Here is a 19,772-nt window from a genome sequence, read left to right as displayed (position 1 = left end):
GGGAGTTTTTAACCGACTGGTTAAGACAGTGCAGCCCCTAGCATATGCACTGATTTGCTGGATAAGCTTTTCTGGAACCGTTTTACTCCTTTCAAATATGAGAAATTTAGCTGGCAAAGTACTTATGTACCTTAGTAGCAGTATGTCCACAGGAAAAAGCAAAATTGTAATTGCCACTACCCTAGTACAATTAACTACTAAACTATTTAACTAACTACTTACCGTCAATAAGAATTAATTTTTGGGTAGAATTCTTATTTAAAAAAAAATAGCAAAACAACCCCAAACCCAACCAACTTTACCAGAAACTAGCTCTAAAAAAAGAACTATATAAGTAAACAAAATTAAAATTGAGGTGTTCATTGATTTTTAACATAGAATTGTCTTTAATAGCGAAAAATTCTTAACATAACTTAAATAGTCCCTGAGACTAAATCTGGCCATCATACAAGCCTAAAATCTCCACTGTCATGCTGAACATAATATTTCTATTCCAAGCTCCCTTTAATGCCATATCAAACTTCTCTAGGAGTACTGCCTTTGTGGACCAATGACTAGTCTTCCCAATCCATTTTATTTCTAATCCTTCTTTTGCCAAGCCTGGCCATTCTTTCTGATTATATACTTTTTGTGGAAAGACTACTATGTTTCTCATTACAAATCTATGTCTTTCCACCTGCCTGCCCCCAGAGTGGGGAATTTCCAGTTAGGAAATCCTTACTCTTGTCAGCTCAATGAATCTAATCCAAGTAATAATCCATTAAATAGAAGCAACAAATAAAGTTTCTATTCTACATTTTACTGCACTCCTCTAGTAAGCATGCTGCCAAAATGGGTGAAAAGACAGCAGCAACAACTTTACAGCCAGGATGATGCATGTAAATTATACATAACCTGGTTGACTATGGAGGAAGTCAGTATGGCATCATGTTTGCTTGGCCTAAAGTATATTCACAGCTGTAAATTGTTACCTGTTGTTGAATCGATGCTGAATTTTCCATGTTCGTTCCCACTGACTATTGAGTACGTGATTTCAGCATTGGCTTCAATGTCTCTGCTTGCAGCATAGATTTGGAGAACTTCAGTTCCAACCAAAATGTCCTCTGATACACTTGCACTATATTCCCTATGCTCAAATACGGGTGGATTATCATTAATATCCAAAACAGAAACTATAAGACTACTCGTTGAAGACAGTCTTCTAGGTAAGCCTTCATCTGTAGCCTTCAAAGTTAATGTGTACACAGCTTGCATTTCCCGATCCAAAGGCTTCTCCAAACGAATGATCCCAGAGAATTCATCAATGGAGAACTGCCCCTCTGCAGAATTCACCAGTGCATAACGGATTTTACGGTTCAACCCTGCATTTTAAAAACAAATTTCAAGTATGAAGCATCCCTTAAAATATATAACAACAGAATAACCCATCTGATAGCTATGGAAATAAGACATGCATGCTAAATATAATCATTCATGCTAAAAATAAATTTCAGAAAGAGTTAAAGTCTCTTGTGAAGGGCAGAATTACTTCAACAAAAAAATTAAGCTAACATTTCACTGCACTGATTTTCTGCCATACAGAAAACACGAACCATGACTCTGCTTCAGTTACAGCACTAATTAATATGAAACAATTTTTAATATAAATGTAATTATAACTTTAGAACAACAGAATCTGCTTAGCAAGCTTATAATAACAAAAGAGGATACGGGAGAGTTAGGTTGCATCAAATAACTAGACTCAAAACCAGCACCAGTACTTAAGAATCACGCCCCAAAATTAATATAATTTCTAGCAACACTCCTTTATAAAACAAACAAAAACCTTATAGATTTTAGGGGCAAGTATTTTGGTCTGCCTGAGCCTCAAAGACCAGTGAAGTATGAAATCACCTGTCTGTTACCTTCCAAATGAGCAACCTAGCTTTATCATAGCACAAAGCAGGTCAGTAGTTTTAGGATACTGATTTAGGATATTAGATTCCTTAATACTATTTGATTAAGAAACTGATGAGACGTGAAAATCATACACTTTTAAAAATACTGCCTGCTGTTGTGTTCCTTACAACAAAGCCTATGAACAAACTCTTTCTAATGTCATTTTCAGTTCACGGTCACTTAAATATTTGTAACTGAACAATGAAGCCAAAGAGACAGTAAAAACCTTAACAGCATATACATAAAGCTACAGCTAACCAGGGTTTTCTTGATGGTATGTTCATCAATAGCTGGCCTGAGAAGCACAAATTCAAAAATCCATGAATGCCCATTTACATGAACAGACATGGCTTGATAGTCCTATTACTTGCATCAGGAGTAAAAGGATGAACCTAATCAATCATAACATTAATACCTTATGATACTAAAAATATACATTTTGTCTCTTCCCTCTCTCTTCTTTTTTTGCAAAGACAATATAGGGATGTCTTCCAAGCTACTCACGCATGGAAGTCAGGTGTTAAATGATTTAGTAGACCAAAATATATCTTTCAGGAGTCTAATCCCAAATGGTATTGAACATTTGTCAGCTCTACTGAAACAGCTGACACTTCTCAGGATAAAACTAAAGAAATAATAAGTATGAGAACATGACAAAAGTATCAGTCAAAGAATGTATACCTGCATCTGCATCTGCTGCCTGCACTCTTGTCAAAAGTGTTTTAGGCTCTGTGTTTTCAAATACTGTAATGGAGTAAGTATCAGTTGTAAACTCTGGGGCATTATCATTCACATCTTCCAGAGTTAGGATAACGTTAGCTTGGCAGAATCTTCCTCCTCCATCTGTGGCTTTCACGAGAAGATGATAAACTGCTTGCTGCTCACGATCAAGTGCCATTAATGTTTTCAGTTCACCTACAAACAGCATAACATGTAAGCTGATGTAAGTTGCAAGGCTTAAGTACCCCTAACATGTTTTCTCCTAAAATCAGAAAAGCTAAACAACAATTTTCTTGTTTACAGTAATTTAATCAGTGGCTAAGTCAACAGCCGTACCGTATTAATGAACTCCACTTTGGGCAAAGCATGTAAGTGACCTGCCTTTTCAGCTTGAAATGATTAAGAACTAAAACCCTTTATTTTTCTTTCTAATCCACTTGAAACAGAAATTAGCTAAACTCTCTGATAGTGCAGAGAGAGAATATGTACACAGGCAAAAATCCAAGTGTCTTTTTGCAAAGAAAATTAAAATATTAGAACTCTGGCTTTAAAAAAAGGCAAGGTTAAATCCATGTCTGGTTTTTCTGGGCTATGTAGCTGTATTCCTTCCGTAGCTACTGGTATTTCCTCCTCTAACATTCCATGAATAAAAACAACTATTCACTATGAGGTCTTAACTGCTACTACAGACAAACCTCTAGAACTCTAACACATACTTTCTAAAGTGACAGAAAACATGAGAGGCTATCACTATGTGTAGTTATTGTCTCCTTATAAACAGTTCAAAAATTATTATGAAACATTTTTTCTGAGTCTTCTAGCCCTGCCAATCCTCAATTTATGTAACAACACAGTAGCACATAACATAGGTGACATTCAAAGTTGAAAACACTCCCCAAACCCATGAAGTAAGGTCCTTCTCATTTATTCTGTCACTGAAAAGTTTTCTAATCTCTTCCACTTGCATTACATTTTTGTATTCATCTTATTCATCATTTTTTCTACACTGTCTACCTTCCTACTGCTTGTCTACTGCAGCCTGCAAGTACAGGATTTTGGCAACAACTGTGACCTATACTATAATACAAAACACACAAATGTCACGAAGACCAAAGTGAAATGAGTAAAAAGATAATTTCATTCATATTTCTGAGTTAAGCTCATTCCAGTAAACTGGGGGCACTTCTGGTGTTTGCTATGGAGTGGATATTTGTTGCTCCATCAAACCTCATCCCATTTAATTCTCCAAAACAAAAGATGGCAAAAAGAAGCTGAATGAAGATATGTTCAGTTACAAACCACTATTGCTGCTACTACAGTGAATATAAAAAAGAGCAAAATTAATGGCATGCTTTTATTCCAGTCACTTCAGCATAGAAGTTTCTGGCTTCAGGACAATTATGCTGTTTAGATCCTCATATAGTAAAATACTTGCCTTTTGCCTGATTTTATTCAATATATTATTAGTAATTGTGTAGTAGAAACTCACATTTTAAACCACTGTACAATAAACCAACCCTTAGTGGAAAAGTTTTAGTAACTGACATTTATGTCTTAATGTAATAGCAAAATATTTTATAAAATGAGGTGACTGGAATCTTGTATAGTGTAGAAAGTATTATATTACCTGTGTCTGGAGTGAGTCTGAATTTTTCTGCTCCTGTGCCATGCAGTGTATAAGTAATTTCTGCATTGGAACGAATATCTGCATCTGTGGCAGACACCTGCATTATCAGTTTGCCAGGAAGGGCATCTTCAGGAACTGAATCAGCATATAAAGTCTGCAAGATTTCAAAGTTACATTGAAAAACTGAATATATGAAGTAAGCAGCGCTTGGAAAGGGGAGGGGAAGAAGGAACAATAGAGAAAATAATATTCTTTGAATGTTTGGTAACATACAATGTGAACCAGAGGATGGAATAACTGAAAATTAAGAGAACTTACAGTTTTCTAATTAATTACTTCACATTTATTAGATTATTCAAAAAGGTATTTAATACTAAAACTATAAGGAATTTTGAACATCACTGCATTGCTCAGAACTCAAGACACTTGTAACTGATAATGAAATGTGTTCCCAAAACAGGAGTTATAATTTTTTGCTAATTTAATTTTTATGTCTTTTGGTGGATCATTTTTTCTAGGTCTGCCTCAATCTACAAGAAATTGATAGCTACCATTTTAATGACACAAAAGATTCTAGATTAAATTAAAAATAAGAAAAAGGATTCCGAATTTTATGGCACTAAGCACTCTCATAGCTCAACCATGTCAGGAATGTGCATCACATTAGAAGCACTGAGCCTTGTAACACCAAAATTAACAAAGGGGAAAATAAACGGAAAAAAAGATGAAAATACTGACTTGTCAGTGTGTATAACTGCAACCATTTACACAGAAGTAACCAACATAAACATTAACTAAGAAAAATAATCCTATGTTCACTGTATACTTGTTTTTCCTAGTACAAGGGAAGATTTCAACCTGGTAATATCAAACCTGTGTTCAACTCTGGAAGTTCCAAAAGAGGCCATAACACATCTTTTAGGGACTATCTTCCTGAGTTTTATCTATTCCTTATTTTTCATGTCCGTTTTTGCAGACTATAAAATCTGGTATGGTAGACAGCTTTGTAACAAGAAAACATTTGTGGCTTAGAGATTTTTGGTGCTGTTGACTGCAATTGCAGGGTAATGTTCCACTCTTTTCAGTTCTTTTACGCCAGGAAATACACACATATTTCAACTAAGCAATGCAATTAATCTTTCTTTAAAACTTTATTTCTTTATTTTTATAAAATAGAGCATATAAACGATGATGGCTGCAGCTTAAAAGACTTATTTTGGAAAAGAAGTAACATAGGAGAAATTTACTACAATTCTCCTTATATCTCTCAAGCACCCACTGAGTGTCAATGAATTGTCTTTGGATTTTTAAAAAATCTGTCTGTGAAGTATCTTTTATTTGACAGCATTCTATCTTAATAGTCCAAATTATTTTACTGGTTTAAAAGGAATTGCTATTTTTCATTCTTCTGAGAAACAATTTCAGAGAAAATGTAAACATTATGTATGAAAGCAGCTGGTAATGGAAGATACAAGACTCTGCCTACCTTTTCACAAACAGGGCTGTTATCATTAGCATCTAGGACTTTAACCTCCACCACAGCTTTGGCTGCAAAGGTCCCATCAGTGGCTGTAATATTTAGAAGATAATTATCCTTTTCTTCCCTGTCCAGAGGCTTTTTGACATAGACCTTCCATTCATTCTGTATATTTTCAATAGCAAACTGTCCCAAAGGATCACCTCCTGAAATACAAAAAGAAATAATTATTTAAAGATGGGAGATTTCTATTATTACTCTATCAAAATTCAGGTATAGCTAAAAAAAAAAAAAAGGCAAATAAGCAGCCATTTTCTAGCTTTATGAGGAAACTGCTTCATTTCCCAGGTAGAAATTAACAGTATATGCTCACACAACCAATTCAACTGTGGCCAACAGAATCCATGAAAATTAATGTAGAAATTCATATAGCATTACAGAAAACATCATATAATGACATATGCTAAATATAACCAATACTCTACTGGAAATTAACAGCCTATTATTTTGTGAAATTTCTTTCCTTTCTTCTTTAACTACATCACTAATCTCCGCATAGTTTTTAAAATTAAATTCAACATGTAAGTAATAGACAGAGAAAGGCATTTTAAGGAAGGCACACATGAAACACAGCCAACTAAAACTCATTTTTCCACTGAAGTTTTTAATATTCATATTAAGACACGCACATTCAGTCTTTGAAGCTCTATGGTTTCAAACACTTCCCAATCTTTTCAAAAATTAAATTGTATCTCCCATCATTCCAGCACCACCCAAATGCTTATTCTGACATTACCCAAAAAGATTTACCTGTGATATAATAAAAGACTTGTCTATTGGTTTCTTCTGTATCAGCATCTGTTGTACTCAGGATTGCAATTACCCCACCAGGAGGGTCATCCTCACTGACTGTTCCTTTATATATCTCTGCAGTAAACCGTGGAGGATTGTCATTCACATCTGTGACAGTGACTTCAACCACAGCAGTAGAAGACAACTGAATTTTTTCACCCCGGTCAGATGCGACCACTGTGATTTTGTATTTGTCTTGTTTCTCATGATCGAGTTCTTTCAGAGTGGTAATCCAGCCAGTTTCCATGTTTATGGCAAAAGAATCCATGATGTCTAGCTCTTGAGAAGGATCCAAGCTGTAAGTAACCTGCCCATTGAGTCCTGAATCTAAGTCAGTTGCTTTAACCTGTATGACTCTTGCTCCAGCTGGTGTGTTTTCTACGATGAATGCTTCATATGGGTTGGACTCCAAAATAGGTTTGTTATCATTTGCATCTTTTACTTGAATGCTTACCTCTACTGAGGAAACAACATTATAATCTTCACTTGCATACTGTGCTTGAACTGAGAACTGGTACCACTTAGTCGTTTCATGATCAAGATTCTTCTCAAGTTTCAACTCTCCAGTCTGTCGGTCAATCACAAAAAAGTCATCTCTGTTGCTCTCAGGAGTGTTCCCTTTAATCAGATTATATACTAAAGTCTGATTATGATCTGCTTTGATAACATCTATCACAGTGCCAATTGGAATGTCCTCAGAAACAGTATAGGAATAAAATGGTTCTGAAAATTTTGGAGGAGGCACTTCCGGCGGGAGTATTCTAGCATAGATAGGAACAACTGACTCTTTTTGGGGGGATCCACCATCAATTGCTCTAACAAGGAAAGTCAGAAACTCATTTTCCAAACCAATTAAGCTTTCTTTTGTAGTAATTACACCAGACAATGAATCGATTTCTAAATTCTCTTCTACATTTTCAGACTCTGCTTCAATAGAATATGTGATGTCTGCATTTGTACCTTCATCAGCATCAGATGCCCAGACTTTTATGACCGAAGTACCCCGTGGAACATCAGACCCAATATTTACTTCATACTCAGTTGCTCGGAATTGAGGAGCATTATCATTGTCATCTGTAAGTATTACATTAACAGTACAGAAAGCAACTTTCCCTCCTGAATCTTTGGCCATTAAACTAATGGCAATTACTTTTTCTGCTTGTGTTTCACGGTCAAGTTTTTCAGAGGTAAATATCTGCCCTCTCTCATTTGTATAAAATCTGTCTTTGGCAAAGTCATTTACAATGTGGTAAGTGATACGGCCATATGTACCAGAGTCTTCATCTGTTGCTTTAACTTCAGTAACCAAAGTGTGCAATGGAGCATTTTCAGCTAGTTCAACCTCATACTCATTCTGGCTGAAAACAGGACAGTGCATGTTGGCACTGAATACAGTTATATGGACTTGGGCTGAGCTTCTGAAGACGCCATCAGAAACCGACACATTAAGATTATAATGTGACTTCAGCGTCTGTCTGCGTAGGTTTGAGATGGTGATCATGCCAGTTTTACTATTAATCACAAAATTCTTCTGATCATTGCCTGTCAGAATGGAGTACTCCAGCTTGTCGACATCTGAACTATCTGCATCTGAGGCTTGCACACATGTCACAAAATGTCCTCGTGGAGCCAGTTCACTAATTTTGGCTTCATAAAGCAATTGGCTAAAAAGAGGGGGGTTATCATTGAGATCAGTTACATCCACAGTTACAACAGTGTCACTGCTCAAGGGCAGCATGCCACCATCTATGGCCCTTATTAGTAACTTGTGTTGCTTAATTTGTTCATAGTCCAAAGTTCTTGCTGTAAGAATGAGTCCAGTGCTGCTATCTATGTTAAAATAGTCATGACTTTCAGTATTATCCTCAACCAAGTGATAGGAAATTCCCCTGTTGGTTCCAGAATCGGCATCTGTAGCGCTCACTTGTGCAACAGATGTTCCAACAACAGATGCTTCAGAAAGTGTTGCAATGTAAGACTGCTCTGTAAACACAGGAGGATTATCATTTATGTCTTCCACTATTATGTCTACAAACACATCAGCATGAGCCCCATTTAGGGAGTCAGTTGCTCGGACACTCAGTTTATAGGCTGGATGAGACTCAAAGTCAAGAGGAGCAACAACATTTATAACTCCAGTGTTGAAGTTGATAGTGAACTGATTGAAAGAATCTCCACCTGTGATGCTGTAAAACACCTTGAGTCCTTCAGGGCTGTTTGCTTGTACATGTACTACAGGACTGTGGAGCTGAATGTTTTCTGGTATCTCTGCACTGTAGAAAGGCTTTTCAAACACTGGCATAGCTTTATTCATAACTGTAATTGGGACTCTAACTTCAGCTGAAAATGCAGGGTCTCCTCCATCTTTTGCCACTACTGTTACCAGATATTCCTTATTTAGCGTGTCTGGTTCAAATTTCTTCTTCAGGGAGATTTCACCAGAGGGATCAATTTGGAAATGTTCATGATGTTCTTTGAGATAGTAATGCACCTCTCCATTTTTGCCTGTATCTTTATCTACTGCCGTCACATGTTGAATAACATGGCCTGCTTCAGAGTCTACTTTAACAACAGCATAATATGGAAGATTGACAAAAAATGGAGCATTATCATTTACATCTTCTACTGTGACTTTAACGACAATGTGTGCAACAACTGACGGTTTATTTTCTTCTGTCACTTCCACAACTACATCAAAAGATTCTTGCTGTTCACGATCAAATGGTATTCCCGTTGTTGAAAGGACTCCTGAAGTCTGGCTTATTTTAAATCTGCTGTCTGGATTTAGAATACGGTAAAACAAAGGCTTATTTATTTGATTCCCTATAGCAGTAACAACAGTTATTGTTTTTGCCTCTGTGGAATTCTCCTGCACTGTTGCAGAGTAAGAACTCTGTGTGAACTTCAGCTGGCTTGCTTTGCTTTCTTTCACATTAATTTTTAGAGATGCAGTGCTTGCAAACCTGCCATCAGATGCTCTAACTGTCAATTCGTATCTGCTTCTTAACTGAGTTGTGTTTTGTACGGTTATATCTCCAGTCTTAGGGTTTATTGAAAATTTTTCTCCAATGTTGCCTTCAATAATGGAATAAATTAATTGGGAAAAAAATGCCTGAATCTGCATCAGTGGCATTTACGCTGATGACTTTCACGCCTTTATAAGTTGGAACCAGAACGGATGTCTCATACAGCTCTCTTGAAAACACAGGAGGGCAATCATTGATGTCAATCACATAAATAGTAACATTAGCTGCATATTCCGCATACAGACGTGGTATCCCTGTATCACGTACTTGCACTGAAAAGTGGAAAATATTTGTCTCCTCATAGTCCAGACTCATTACTGTCCGAATGGCACCAGTGCTAGAATCAATTGCAAAATACTGGCGGACAGATGGTTCAACAATTTGATAAACAAGCAAAGCATTAGATTCTTTATCAGCATCTGTAGCTCGAATTACTAATGGGATATTCTTGTCAGTCAAAACCACACTGTTAATTGAAGCTGATTCACTGATGAGTCCTGTATATTCAGCCTGCATAAAAACTGGTGCATTGTCATTCTCATCCCGAAGATGTACCAAAACTGTTGCATTACTGGACAAGCCAGCCATGTTTGTTCCTTGCACAGTTAGAGCATAAAAAGGCAAAGTTTCAAAATCAAGTATCTTCTGAGTAATGATGACACCTGAGTTGGGGTTGATAGCAAAGGCATCATCTGTATTACCATCTTTTATTTCATAAACTACAGAAGACTGACTGTATGCTGTAACCATTCCAACATAACTGCCAACATTGGCACTTTCACTGATTTCTGTAGAATATTCTTTGGCTGTGAATTTTGGTGAGGCATTATCAGAAACTGTAACAAATATGTGCACAGAGGTCACTTCACTCATTGGAGGATGTCCTTTATCTGTAGCTTTTACCATCAGGTTGTACTCTTCCTGGTTACTACGATCTAATTCCTTCGCAATTTTAATCATACCCAAAATGGGATCAATAAGGAAGGAATTTCCAATATTCCCTGTGAAGAAAGAAAAAGCAATTAAGAAAGAGGTATACAGAATTTAAGGGATGACTGCTTATTTAGCTCTATACTTAAAGAGACAGATGGAACACAGAGACTATGAAAGTTTCTTAGTTTTTTTGCTTGATAAGCCTGTCTGGAAAGCTTTCTGTAACCAAGAGTTGGCAGTAATTCTAACTTTACTTGTGGAAATACTGCAAAAAATATAGTTAGCAAAGCCATCCAAGCCTTGAAAATAAATGCAACATCTTTCTTTTAGCAAACTTAAATATCGACTGTAGCTGAAAGGAACTTATATTCAGAAGTTAACACTAGTGGAATAGAAGTCACATTTTATAATTTAAAACAACTGGGATGTTTTGGACAAGAAAAAATAAGGGTTGTAACAAACCCTTGTGAATCTTAATTGTTTGTGCAAGTATTGCTTCTATCACTCCTTCAAAACTAAACTTTTTGAACTGGACAAATAGTTACCTCTCTCAACTTCCTATTGATACATAGACAAGCTATTCCCTGTGATAGTATTAGAAGAAAAATAATGCCTGCTGAAAAGAAGCAGCTGCCATTTAATATAAACACTTGTTTGCTTCAAATTTTGAAATATACAGATGAACTACACTGCATACAAGACTCTGCTCACGTATTAAATATGCAAAGATTTAACATTTTACTTACCTAAAAAAAAAATATTACTAAAGCCATGATCTCAGCATAAAAACAAAATCATTAAAAATTTCTGAGTTCTGCACACAAGTAGGCAAGAAAGAGATTCTGTGTTTTGTTTGTTTTTTTTACTGTTTTCTTTTTGTTGTTGTTGCTGTTGGGTATTTTTGGGTTTTTTAGAAGAGACTCCAAACACAGTGGCATTCTTAGAATATCCCATTACAAATCTAAGCAGCCATTACAAGCATTTAAGGAATGTTCCTTCCATTTGCTTAGAATACCAATTATAATGATTTAACCTCCCAGTAGATCACAATCCTGTAAAATAAACCTTACAGGTCTTACATTTACTCCTACAAAAAGCTAGAAGAAAGGAAGAGAACGGCATGTTACTTCATTCCAGACTGCAGGCACACTCATTTTTTTCTTGCCATTGTTTGGCATTCATAAAATAAGCACTAACAAAATGGGAAAGGCAAGAGAAAAATTTAATGGACGTTGGTGTCCTGTTTAGTAAATGTCATGTCTCTAGAAATGACAGAAAAATCTCGTGTAATTTAAGTAACTTATGAGACACTGAGAAACATTCATTCTTGTCAGAGTATCATAATCACAGCTTTAGTACAGTGTTAAAGTATGCTTTCATATGAAAACAGCACTTTGGAGAAGAAAAAGAAAATATTTATAGTAGATAATTCCTATCCTTTACACAGCAATTTATGTAAAATAAAAAAAACCCCAAAACCGCACATATAACCTTGCATGGAAGAGTAACTGAGTAACCTTTTGCCTGTTGCTGTTCTCTTTAATATACAGTCTCTTATGCTTGTTATTGGCATTTTTATTTTAAATTATCTTCTACCTTGAAAGTAGTACTTCACATAAGGAATGAAATTTAAATAACTTTTACTAGTGTCTACAGAGCTCAGAACCTTGTTAACAGCAAATTTGTATTAATTCAGATTTAATGGACTGAACCAAAACCCACTTCTGTCTGCTAAGTGAACTCAATCAATGTCATCCTGATTTCTAGTATTAAAAATTGCCACCATTTGAATCACATTCTTGTCAGCAACTTCAGAAAGATACTCTGAGGTTAAAAAAAAGGAGCCATTCTTTCCTGGCCTGCAACCTGGAAGGAGTCTTAATGCCAAACTGACCAACTCTTAAGGAATTTCTCAAATATTTTAGTAAGATAGAACAGCAGTTCCACTACTAAAATCAGCCAGAGGAAAGTATGGAAAGCAACCCCTTCTTTTCTGCATCTATCAGAAATTTTACCTTGAAAGCTGGGATTATTTAGGTACATGTGTATTTAAGTTATTTTTGAGATCCCTCTGCATTATATTATACACAAAAGCACTTGTCTCAAGCACTTACTCTATTCAAGTCCTTGCTTTGCCTATGCCACAAAAAATAAGACTTACAACATCAAAATAGAACGCAATTTTTAGACCTGAATGGAATGATTTTGTAATTTCTAAAGAAATTACTCCTTTTGAGCATTTCAAGATGGCTTTTTATTCCCCTACTACTAAAAGATTCCAAAAGTATCTAGAGGATAACATAAACAGCTAAAGGATATAGAATATTTTAAGTTTTCTTTAGATACTCTGAGACTGTATCTCCAATACATCTCTCAGAATATGGCAGATGAACCTGCACTGCTCCTCCTTTTTTAGAGATATGTTTTTACACACTTACAGTTGAAAAAGCATCAGCGAGTTCAACGGACTGAAAATGTAAGAAAGCGAATATACCTGATTCAATAGAGTACACAATTTCTGCATTCTTTCCTTTGTCCTTGTCTAATGCTGTAACCTGCAGTACTGCTGATCCAACAGCTGCTGACTCATAGACTCGTCCTTCATAGGAAGGGCTGGTGAACCACGGAGCATGATCGTTTGTGTCACTGACATTAATGATGATTCTGGCGTAGTTGCGCTTCACAGGAACGTCTTGGTCTCGAACCTGCAGCAGTCAGCACATCACTAGTAAACAGCACTGTTATTTCAGTAGTTCACCAGATTTTACTAATAGTTCAAGGTGCAATCAGTTGCAGAGTCAAAGACTGAGTAAAAATTAAACATACAAATAAATGTTTGAATTATGGGGAGAAACTAAATTGACATTAAAAGGTAACTTTTTTGGCATTCACAACAGGAGAAATCTCATGCATACTTACCATTATTGTGAGAATATGCTGGTTCATGGTCTCATGATCCAGTTTTTCTGAGGTAAAAAGGGAGCCAGTTGCAGGGTCCAGACGAAATTTTTTAAGACTAATGGGATCAGTGCTGCCCTGCATAGTATAAATCAGTTTATTCTTCTCATCTCTGTCTGTGGCACTGACTTGCAGAATTTCTGTCTCTGGTAAGGTATCCTCAGGTATAACAACTTCATATTTTGAAGCGGAAAACTGAGGCCTGTGATTATTTGTGTCTATAACTTTGATGTACACCTGAAATGATACAACAGGAAAGGGAAAACATTGATGATTTGGTAAAAAGAAATGAAAGGAGGATATTTCATTAAGAATCAGACCATAATACTGAAGTAATACCACCTCAAGGCAATCTTATTTTGCTGGGAGGAGGAGATATCAAAGACCTTTATGGAAGAAGAATGTCACTAAAGCCAAATCTGCCTCACCTTCCCCAAAGTCAAACCAGAAATCTGTACAACCAGAAACATCTTAGATAAGACATCTTAAAGGGAATGATTTTTGCCCAAAACAAGACAAAACAAAATCTTGGTAATTTTGGAATTAAAAATTGAAAATATACAATATGGATCCTACAGTGGGTAAAAATCCTGTTTTGGGGTGCAAGTTCACAATTTTAGGCAATGTTTTTTCAAGACAGTGCATGCATAATACTCCTCTTTGCCCTCACATAAAAACAGTCCTCTTTCAGCCCCTCACACGTGCAAGCCTAGGCAAGACTATAAAAGTGGTGGAATTGCCACAGAAGTGCATTAATTTGGAAAATTTCAGGTGGTATTGCTTACTATTCTTGAGCAATGTCACACAATTTCAGCATAGCTCTGGTCACCAACACGATTTCTCTGAAGTTAAATTAAATCAGATGCTTCCAATTGCATCTTTGTATAATACTGCTCACTGGAACCACACAAGATCTCTGCACCCCTGCTTCCTTTTCACAGCACCAAAGTTTTGTATAAAAAGGGTAAGACAGCCAGCCACCATCCTGCTCCCTCAACAGCGATAACATCAGACAAGTAACAGTAACGCAAAGGAGCTGGCAAGCAGGCAGCAAAGCTCCAGCAACACACAGATAAATTCAAGTTCTTTTATGTGCTGCACGTTCAGCCATGCTTTTATCCATCCACAGGTTAGGTGCTTTGTATAAATCTGTTATGGGCTATATATAAACCGGCTTTTAAAATAGGTACCTACAATATTGTAAGCGGGTGAAATTGCTCTTGGAAGACACTTACAGCTTTCCATTGGTAACTGGTAGAGCCTACAGATGCAATTTAGACAAAGTACCAAACTTCATGCAGTGGAAACTAAATTAGGTGAATCCTGATGGTGGCAAACAATTAGGAAATGCCACACCTCTTGCTACAGGAAGAGGAAATATCAACTTTGCAAAACAAACACCTTACTCTAAAACGGAATCATTTGACACACTGATAAAATCCCTTGAAAGATGTTGCTATGGAGACTAAGGAGTTTGGTTTTGTCACGGATTAGAAAGAGATTAAAGAAAAGAAACAAAGAGTTAGAGTAAATATTGACTTTCAGTGGGGAGAAATATTACTGGTATGTGACCCAGGATACATATTAGGACAAGTTTTTAAATACATTATCTAACAAATTCAACGGGAAAATGAAAAGCAAGAAGAAGTATTACATTACAAATGTGATCTTTTTACATGTTCATGATTAGACAGGATCAATAAAGCAACACAAGCACAGCTGTTAGTTTCTTTTTAAATTTTGTATAAATAAAATACGTTTTAACGCCTCTTGGAAGAAGTAAGACAAAAGGGTCTAATACACTCACAAAGCATTTGAGTAAAGACAGCTGCTCACTCAACAATGGTGCTCAGGAAAATTAAAAATTATACCAAATGAAGATGAATAAACAATTAAAAAATAATTTAAAAAAAACATAAAACCCCACCATTCAATGCAAATCAAACTATAAAATCATTTTTGCATAGATGGAAGTTTTAAAGACCATATACAATTACAACACTTCTTTAATGGATACTACTCTTTCAAAATGAACTCATCACCAATTTTTTTATTAAATTTCCACTCCCAAAAAATTATTAAGGTCAGACTTAGGAAAAAAAAAACAAGTGAAAAGATAAGGTGTCAAATGCAGTGAATTTAAATTAAAATTGCTATTCAAGTTCACGTCTATTTCCACTCCCAAATGAGGAAACGCAGAAACTTAGATCAAAATTGGAAGTGAGAAGGCATGAAACTACAGAGCAATTCTGTTAAACAAATCTTTGGAGCAGAAGACATGGCCACCTGTGCTGCTGGTAGTATGCAAAACAAATAAAGAAAAACAACATTTCTAGAATGGAGTACCACAAAAAAACCCATGCAAACCACTAATTTAAATGCCAGGAATGTAGTGACCGTAAAAACATCAGTACCTGCAGGACTAACCATATATCCAATGAACCAGCTTAACAGAAAAATGAGTCATTGATCATAGCATCAGGATTTAGCATCAACTCTAGTATTAGCTAGTAAAGTAATTAAAATTACACATACAGAGACATCCTCCGAAAAGTACTGTTGGGCTAAACAGATAAGGAGTTAGTGCCTCAAAATGTACAGCATTATTAAATATGAATTATTAATAAAAACACTGCTTAGAAATAAACATAGTGACTCAGTCACTATAAATGGTTAGCTCAGGTATTCCATTACTTGTCATATTAGTTGTTCAGGCTGCAGTTTTTCTCCACAAATACACAACTTCATATATTAGTGCAATCATTTTAAATGTACGAAAAATCCAAAGTTTATCTTAAACTCAAGTGAAAAGTGTTTTATCTACATACTCTAGGATTCATTTTTCTCACAGTGATGTTATTACATTATGCCCCTGCATAAATTCCGGTGGACAAGTATAATGTGACCTGACGGGTTCCCTTTTGCTAACTTGTCTAACCCTGCACACTGGGCTGCTTTAATAAGGGCAGGGGAAAGGAATTACCCTCTTCTGTTTGACATTCACTGGTGGGAATGTAGATCCATTACAGTTTTAAGCCCTGCAGTACAGGAGAGGCCTTGACAAAATGAAACAAATCCAATGACAGGTCATTAAAATCACTGGGTTCTGAAAAGCAGTCTGTCCACAGGAGGTGGGCAGGAAAGAGGCCAGACTCTTCTCAGAGATGCACAGTGAAAGGACAGAAGGTGACACGAGTTCAATAAGAGAAAATACACATAGACATAAGAATTTTTTTTTTTTTGAGAGCTGTTTAACACCAGTACAAAAGCAAGACCAAGGAAGAAGTGTTGTGCCTAGTCATCCCAGGCAGTTAGAACCTGACAAGTCACTGAAAAACTTGATCAACTTTGCAGTTTGCTCTGCATTGACTGGGAGTTTTAACTAGAACTCCAGGGGCTCTTTCCAATGTAAACTATTGAATAAATATTAAATAAATTTACTAAGGAAATCCTGTTTTCAATTCAGGAATTCTTACTGATGCTAAGTGACAGGTGATAGATGTGCAATTACCTTTTAAAGGTAAGAGGACCAAAATTTCATGTAAACTGTTAAGATCTTGAAGTTAAATGGAAATCATTTGCAGAAATAACTGTAAGTGCAGTTTTAAAGACCCACAGAGAAAAATATGGTTTAGTGTGTCTGAGAACAAAACACATGAAGAACTTATGTTATTCTAACTACATGTAGCATAACATAAAACTAGCTATTGAACATTTCTCAATGAAACTATAAGATTCAATTGAAATGAAATATGATAATATTATCTCTTAGAAAGAGTTGCACATTAAAGGGACACAACATAGAAAAGTTTGACATCAGCAGTCCATTACATGATCTTTAAAACAAAATGTTCTGGAACTAAAGAAACATCACTCATTTTGCAAAAAAATATGCAAGGGCTGTGTTGCACAGCTGCCCTCTGCCCACAGATCCCACTGAGAGCAATGCACACTGGTTATACAGAGAACAAAGCAGCCCGGGATTACTTTGAGGAAGGACGTCAAATCTATTAATAATCTGGCAGGTGAAACCTAAATTTGCATAGGGATGTATTGACTGCTTCCAAGAGGAGATATGTGCCAGTGACAAAAAATACTCAATGTGCAATATTTAATGTGCATATAATGTTCCTTTAGATTGCCTTAATATAATTTTTCACTCACTGATTTTATGGAGTTTAAAATCTACTCCTGTCCCATAACTACATAATAGTTACACTGACATGTTTATAATAATTTTAATAAATAAAAAGTTGTATTATCCAGAGATAATGTAACTTCATTCCAGTTCTAAATGTTGCTGTAGAACAGTGTAATTGAAAGCAAAAATGCATGCAAAAATCCAGTAACTGAAGATTATTCTGTACTTCATTCCCAAGGTCTCATATCCATATAAACTTTGCATAAAGATTAATTCTTTTGCAATAGCAAAGAAATAGGTAAAATGCTGCAATTATCTGTAAACCATCTAAAGTATTACTTTCAATGAAAAAAATTGATATACATACCAATGAATGCATGTGACTATAGCTAGAAACAGGAACATTTCTTTTTTATTTTCCCTAAAAATCAATTCAACAACTCATTTATCTCTACTTATAGCCTGTGTATAATCTTTTCTGTTTCAGTACATACGTACACTGAATTGTAAAATTCAGTTACCTAATTTCTGTATTTTTATTTTATTTTTAATCATAATCCTTCCATGCATGACACTACTAATTTCTAACATCATGTCAAACACCACTGCTGTAGGCCTGGAATTTGTTTATCCTTGCTTTGCCTCATGCATTTGGCATTTAGATTCATGCAAAATTCTAATAGTCTCCACGCCTACTATTGCTTTATTTTTCAAAAAAGCTATTTAACTGAAGTCCTGAAAGAGTCAAATGCTCTACAGATGTTAATGGCCCAAGGCCAGCAAATGCCTTCCAGTTTAAAGTCAAATTCAATACACTGCTTTTACACAGTAAGATTTTCATTTCTTGTGCCCCTCCCCAATTTCTTGCAAATGCCATTTCCTTTTCCAAATTAAATGTAAAATTACTTACTCTGCTGTTAATCAAGATCTGTTAAATTGTTCACTGTCTATCCAGTGCTTATAGCAATTACTTTGTAGGCTAAAAGGTCTGTATTGTTGTTCCTCAGGTATGTACTCAGAATTCAGAATTTCTTCTGCTTGTCACTCCATTTTAACTGTTTATCAGCTCTTAGAAGAATCCAACACCACATCAGCATTTAAACTTTTACCATCAGTATTTCAGCAGTGGGTAATGGAGTTTACACACTGGCAGCCATAAATCACACCTTCAGTTTTGATTTTGCATCGATATTTTTAACCCCCCAATTTAAGCCTGATCTGAAATACATCTTTTATGGGATAGTCCTGAGGGTTATTTTAACAGATTAGTGCATTTGGGTGGGCCCAGATGTGGGGGAGATAAGAGAATCAATTAAAATCAGGATCATGTTGCAGAGTTTGAACTAGTCCACACTACTCAATCTAATACACCACAGTGAGACTCCAACAGCAACAGCGTAACTTGTGCTTATCCCACAAGCTGGGCAAAGGAAGACAACACAAAGGAAGTCTTTGTGCTAGTTTGCAACAGAAACCACAATCTCTGATCCTGACAAGCCTAACGGAGAGAGGAAGGGAAAGATATGAAAAACAAGCTTAGAAAAAGCAATCATGGAAATGACAAATTTGAGACTACTACTCCAATTGTTCTGGAGAAGAGTGCTGTGGGGTAAATGTTTATAATGTACACTTAGCTTTACAAAATGTTAAAATAACAAATTCATTTAAAGAACTTGAACAAAAGGTGTACTGTGCATTCCCAAGAAGAACTAAATGAATCACATAACTCAGAGGAAAAGAAGGGGTGAGGGTTAAAGTAATTTTATGACCTTCCAATTCTTGGTTGTTCTAAAAGACAAAGCAGATTGCGGTTCAACTGTGACAGCTCAGGACATCTGCACAAATTCAGCTATGCAAGCAGCAGCGCTGGATCGGCTATCTACATTCACCAAGGCCCCATATTAAGCCTTTCCTAGCCCCCAGGCTACCTCAACACACTGTATGATGGCATTTTAAAACACATTTTTGCTAGGAAGCGGAAGTGTGTATGGAAAAGCCTCTTGACTTTTTGACTTTTAGCTGAATTTGTGTTTATTCCCTTTTTTGTCTTAAGTAATTCCTGCCTTCTAGCCAGACTCTGTAATCACTAGAAGTGAATCT

At 35.9% G+C, this 19,772-nt stretch overlaps 1 protein-coding gene across 1 annotated transcript in view; it reads right to left on the bottom strand.

Annotated features, from left to right (window-relative positions):
• Positions 1–19,772, bottom strand: part of FAT1 (FAT atypical cadherin 1) — a 101,219-nt gene that overhangs the window by 20,685 nt on the left and 60,762 nt on the right. Inside the window, 8 exon segments of the mRNA XM_058420825.1 lie at positions 972–1,361; positions 2,620–2,853; positions 4,286–4,439; positions 5,772–5,968; positions 6,573–9,720; positions 9,722–10,641; positions 13,068–13,278; positions 13,493–13,768. Of these exon segments, the coding sequence (XP_058276808.1) occupies positions 972–1,361; positions 2,620–2,853; positions 4,286–4,439; positions 5,772–5,968; positions 6,573–9,720; positions 9,722–10,641; positions 13,068–13,278; positions 13,493–13,768 (5,530 nt within the window).

Source organism: Hirundo rustica, chromosome 5, assembly GCF_015227805.2.
Source record: "Hirundo rustica isolate bHirRus1 chromosome 5, bHirRus1.pri.v3, whole genome shotgun sequence".
NCBI lineage: Eukaryota > Metazoa > Chordata > Aves > Passeriformes > Hirundinidae > Hirundo > Hirundo rustica.
The sequence above is the reverse complement of the archived record's forward strand: the minus strand, read 5'-3'. Positions and strand labels throughout refer to the sequence as shown.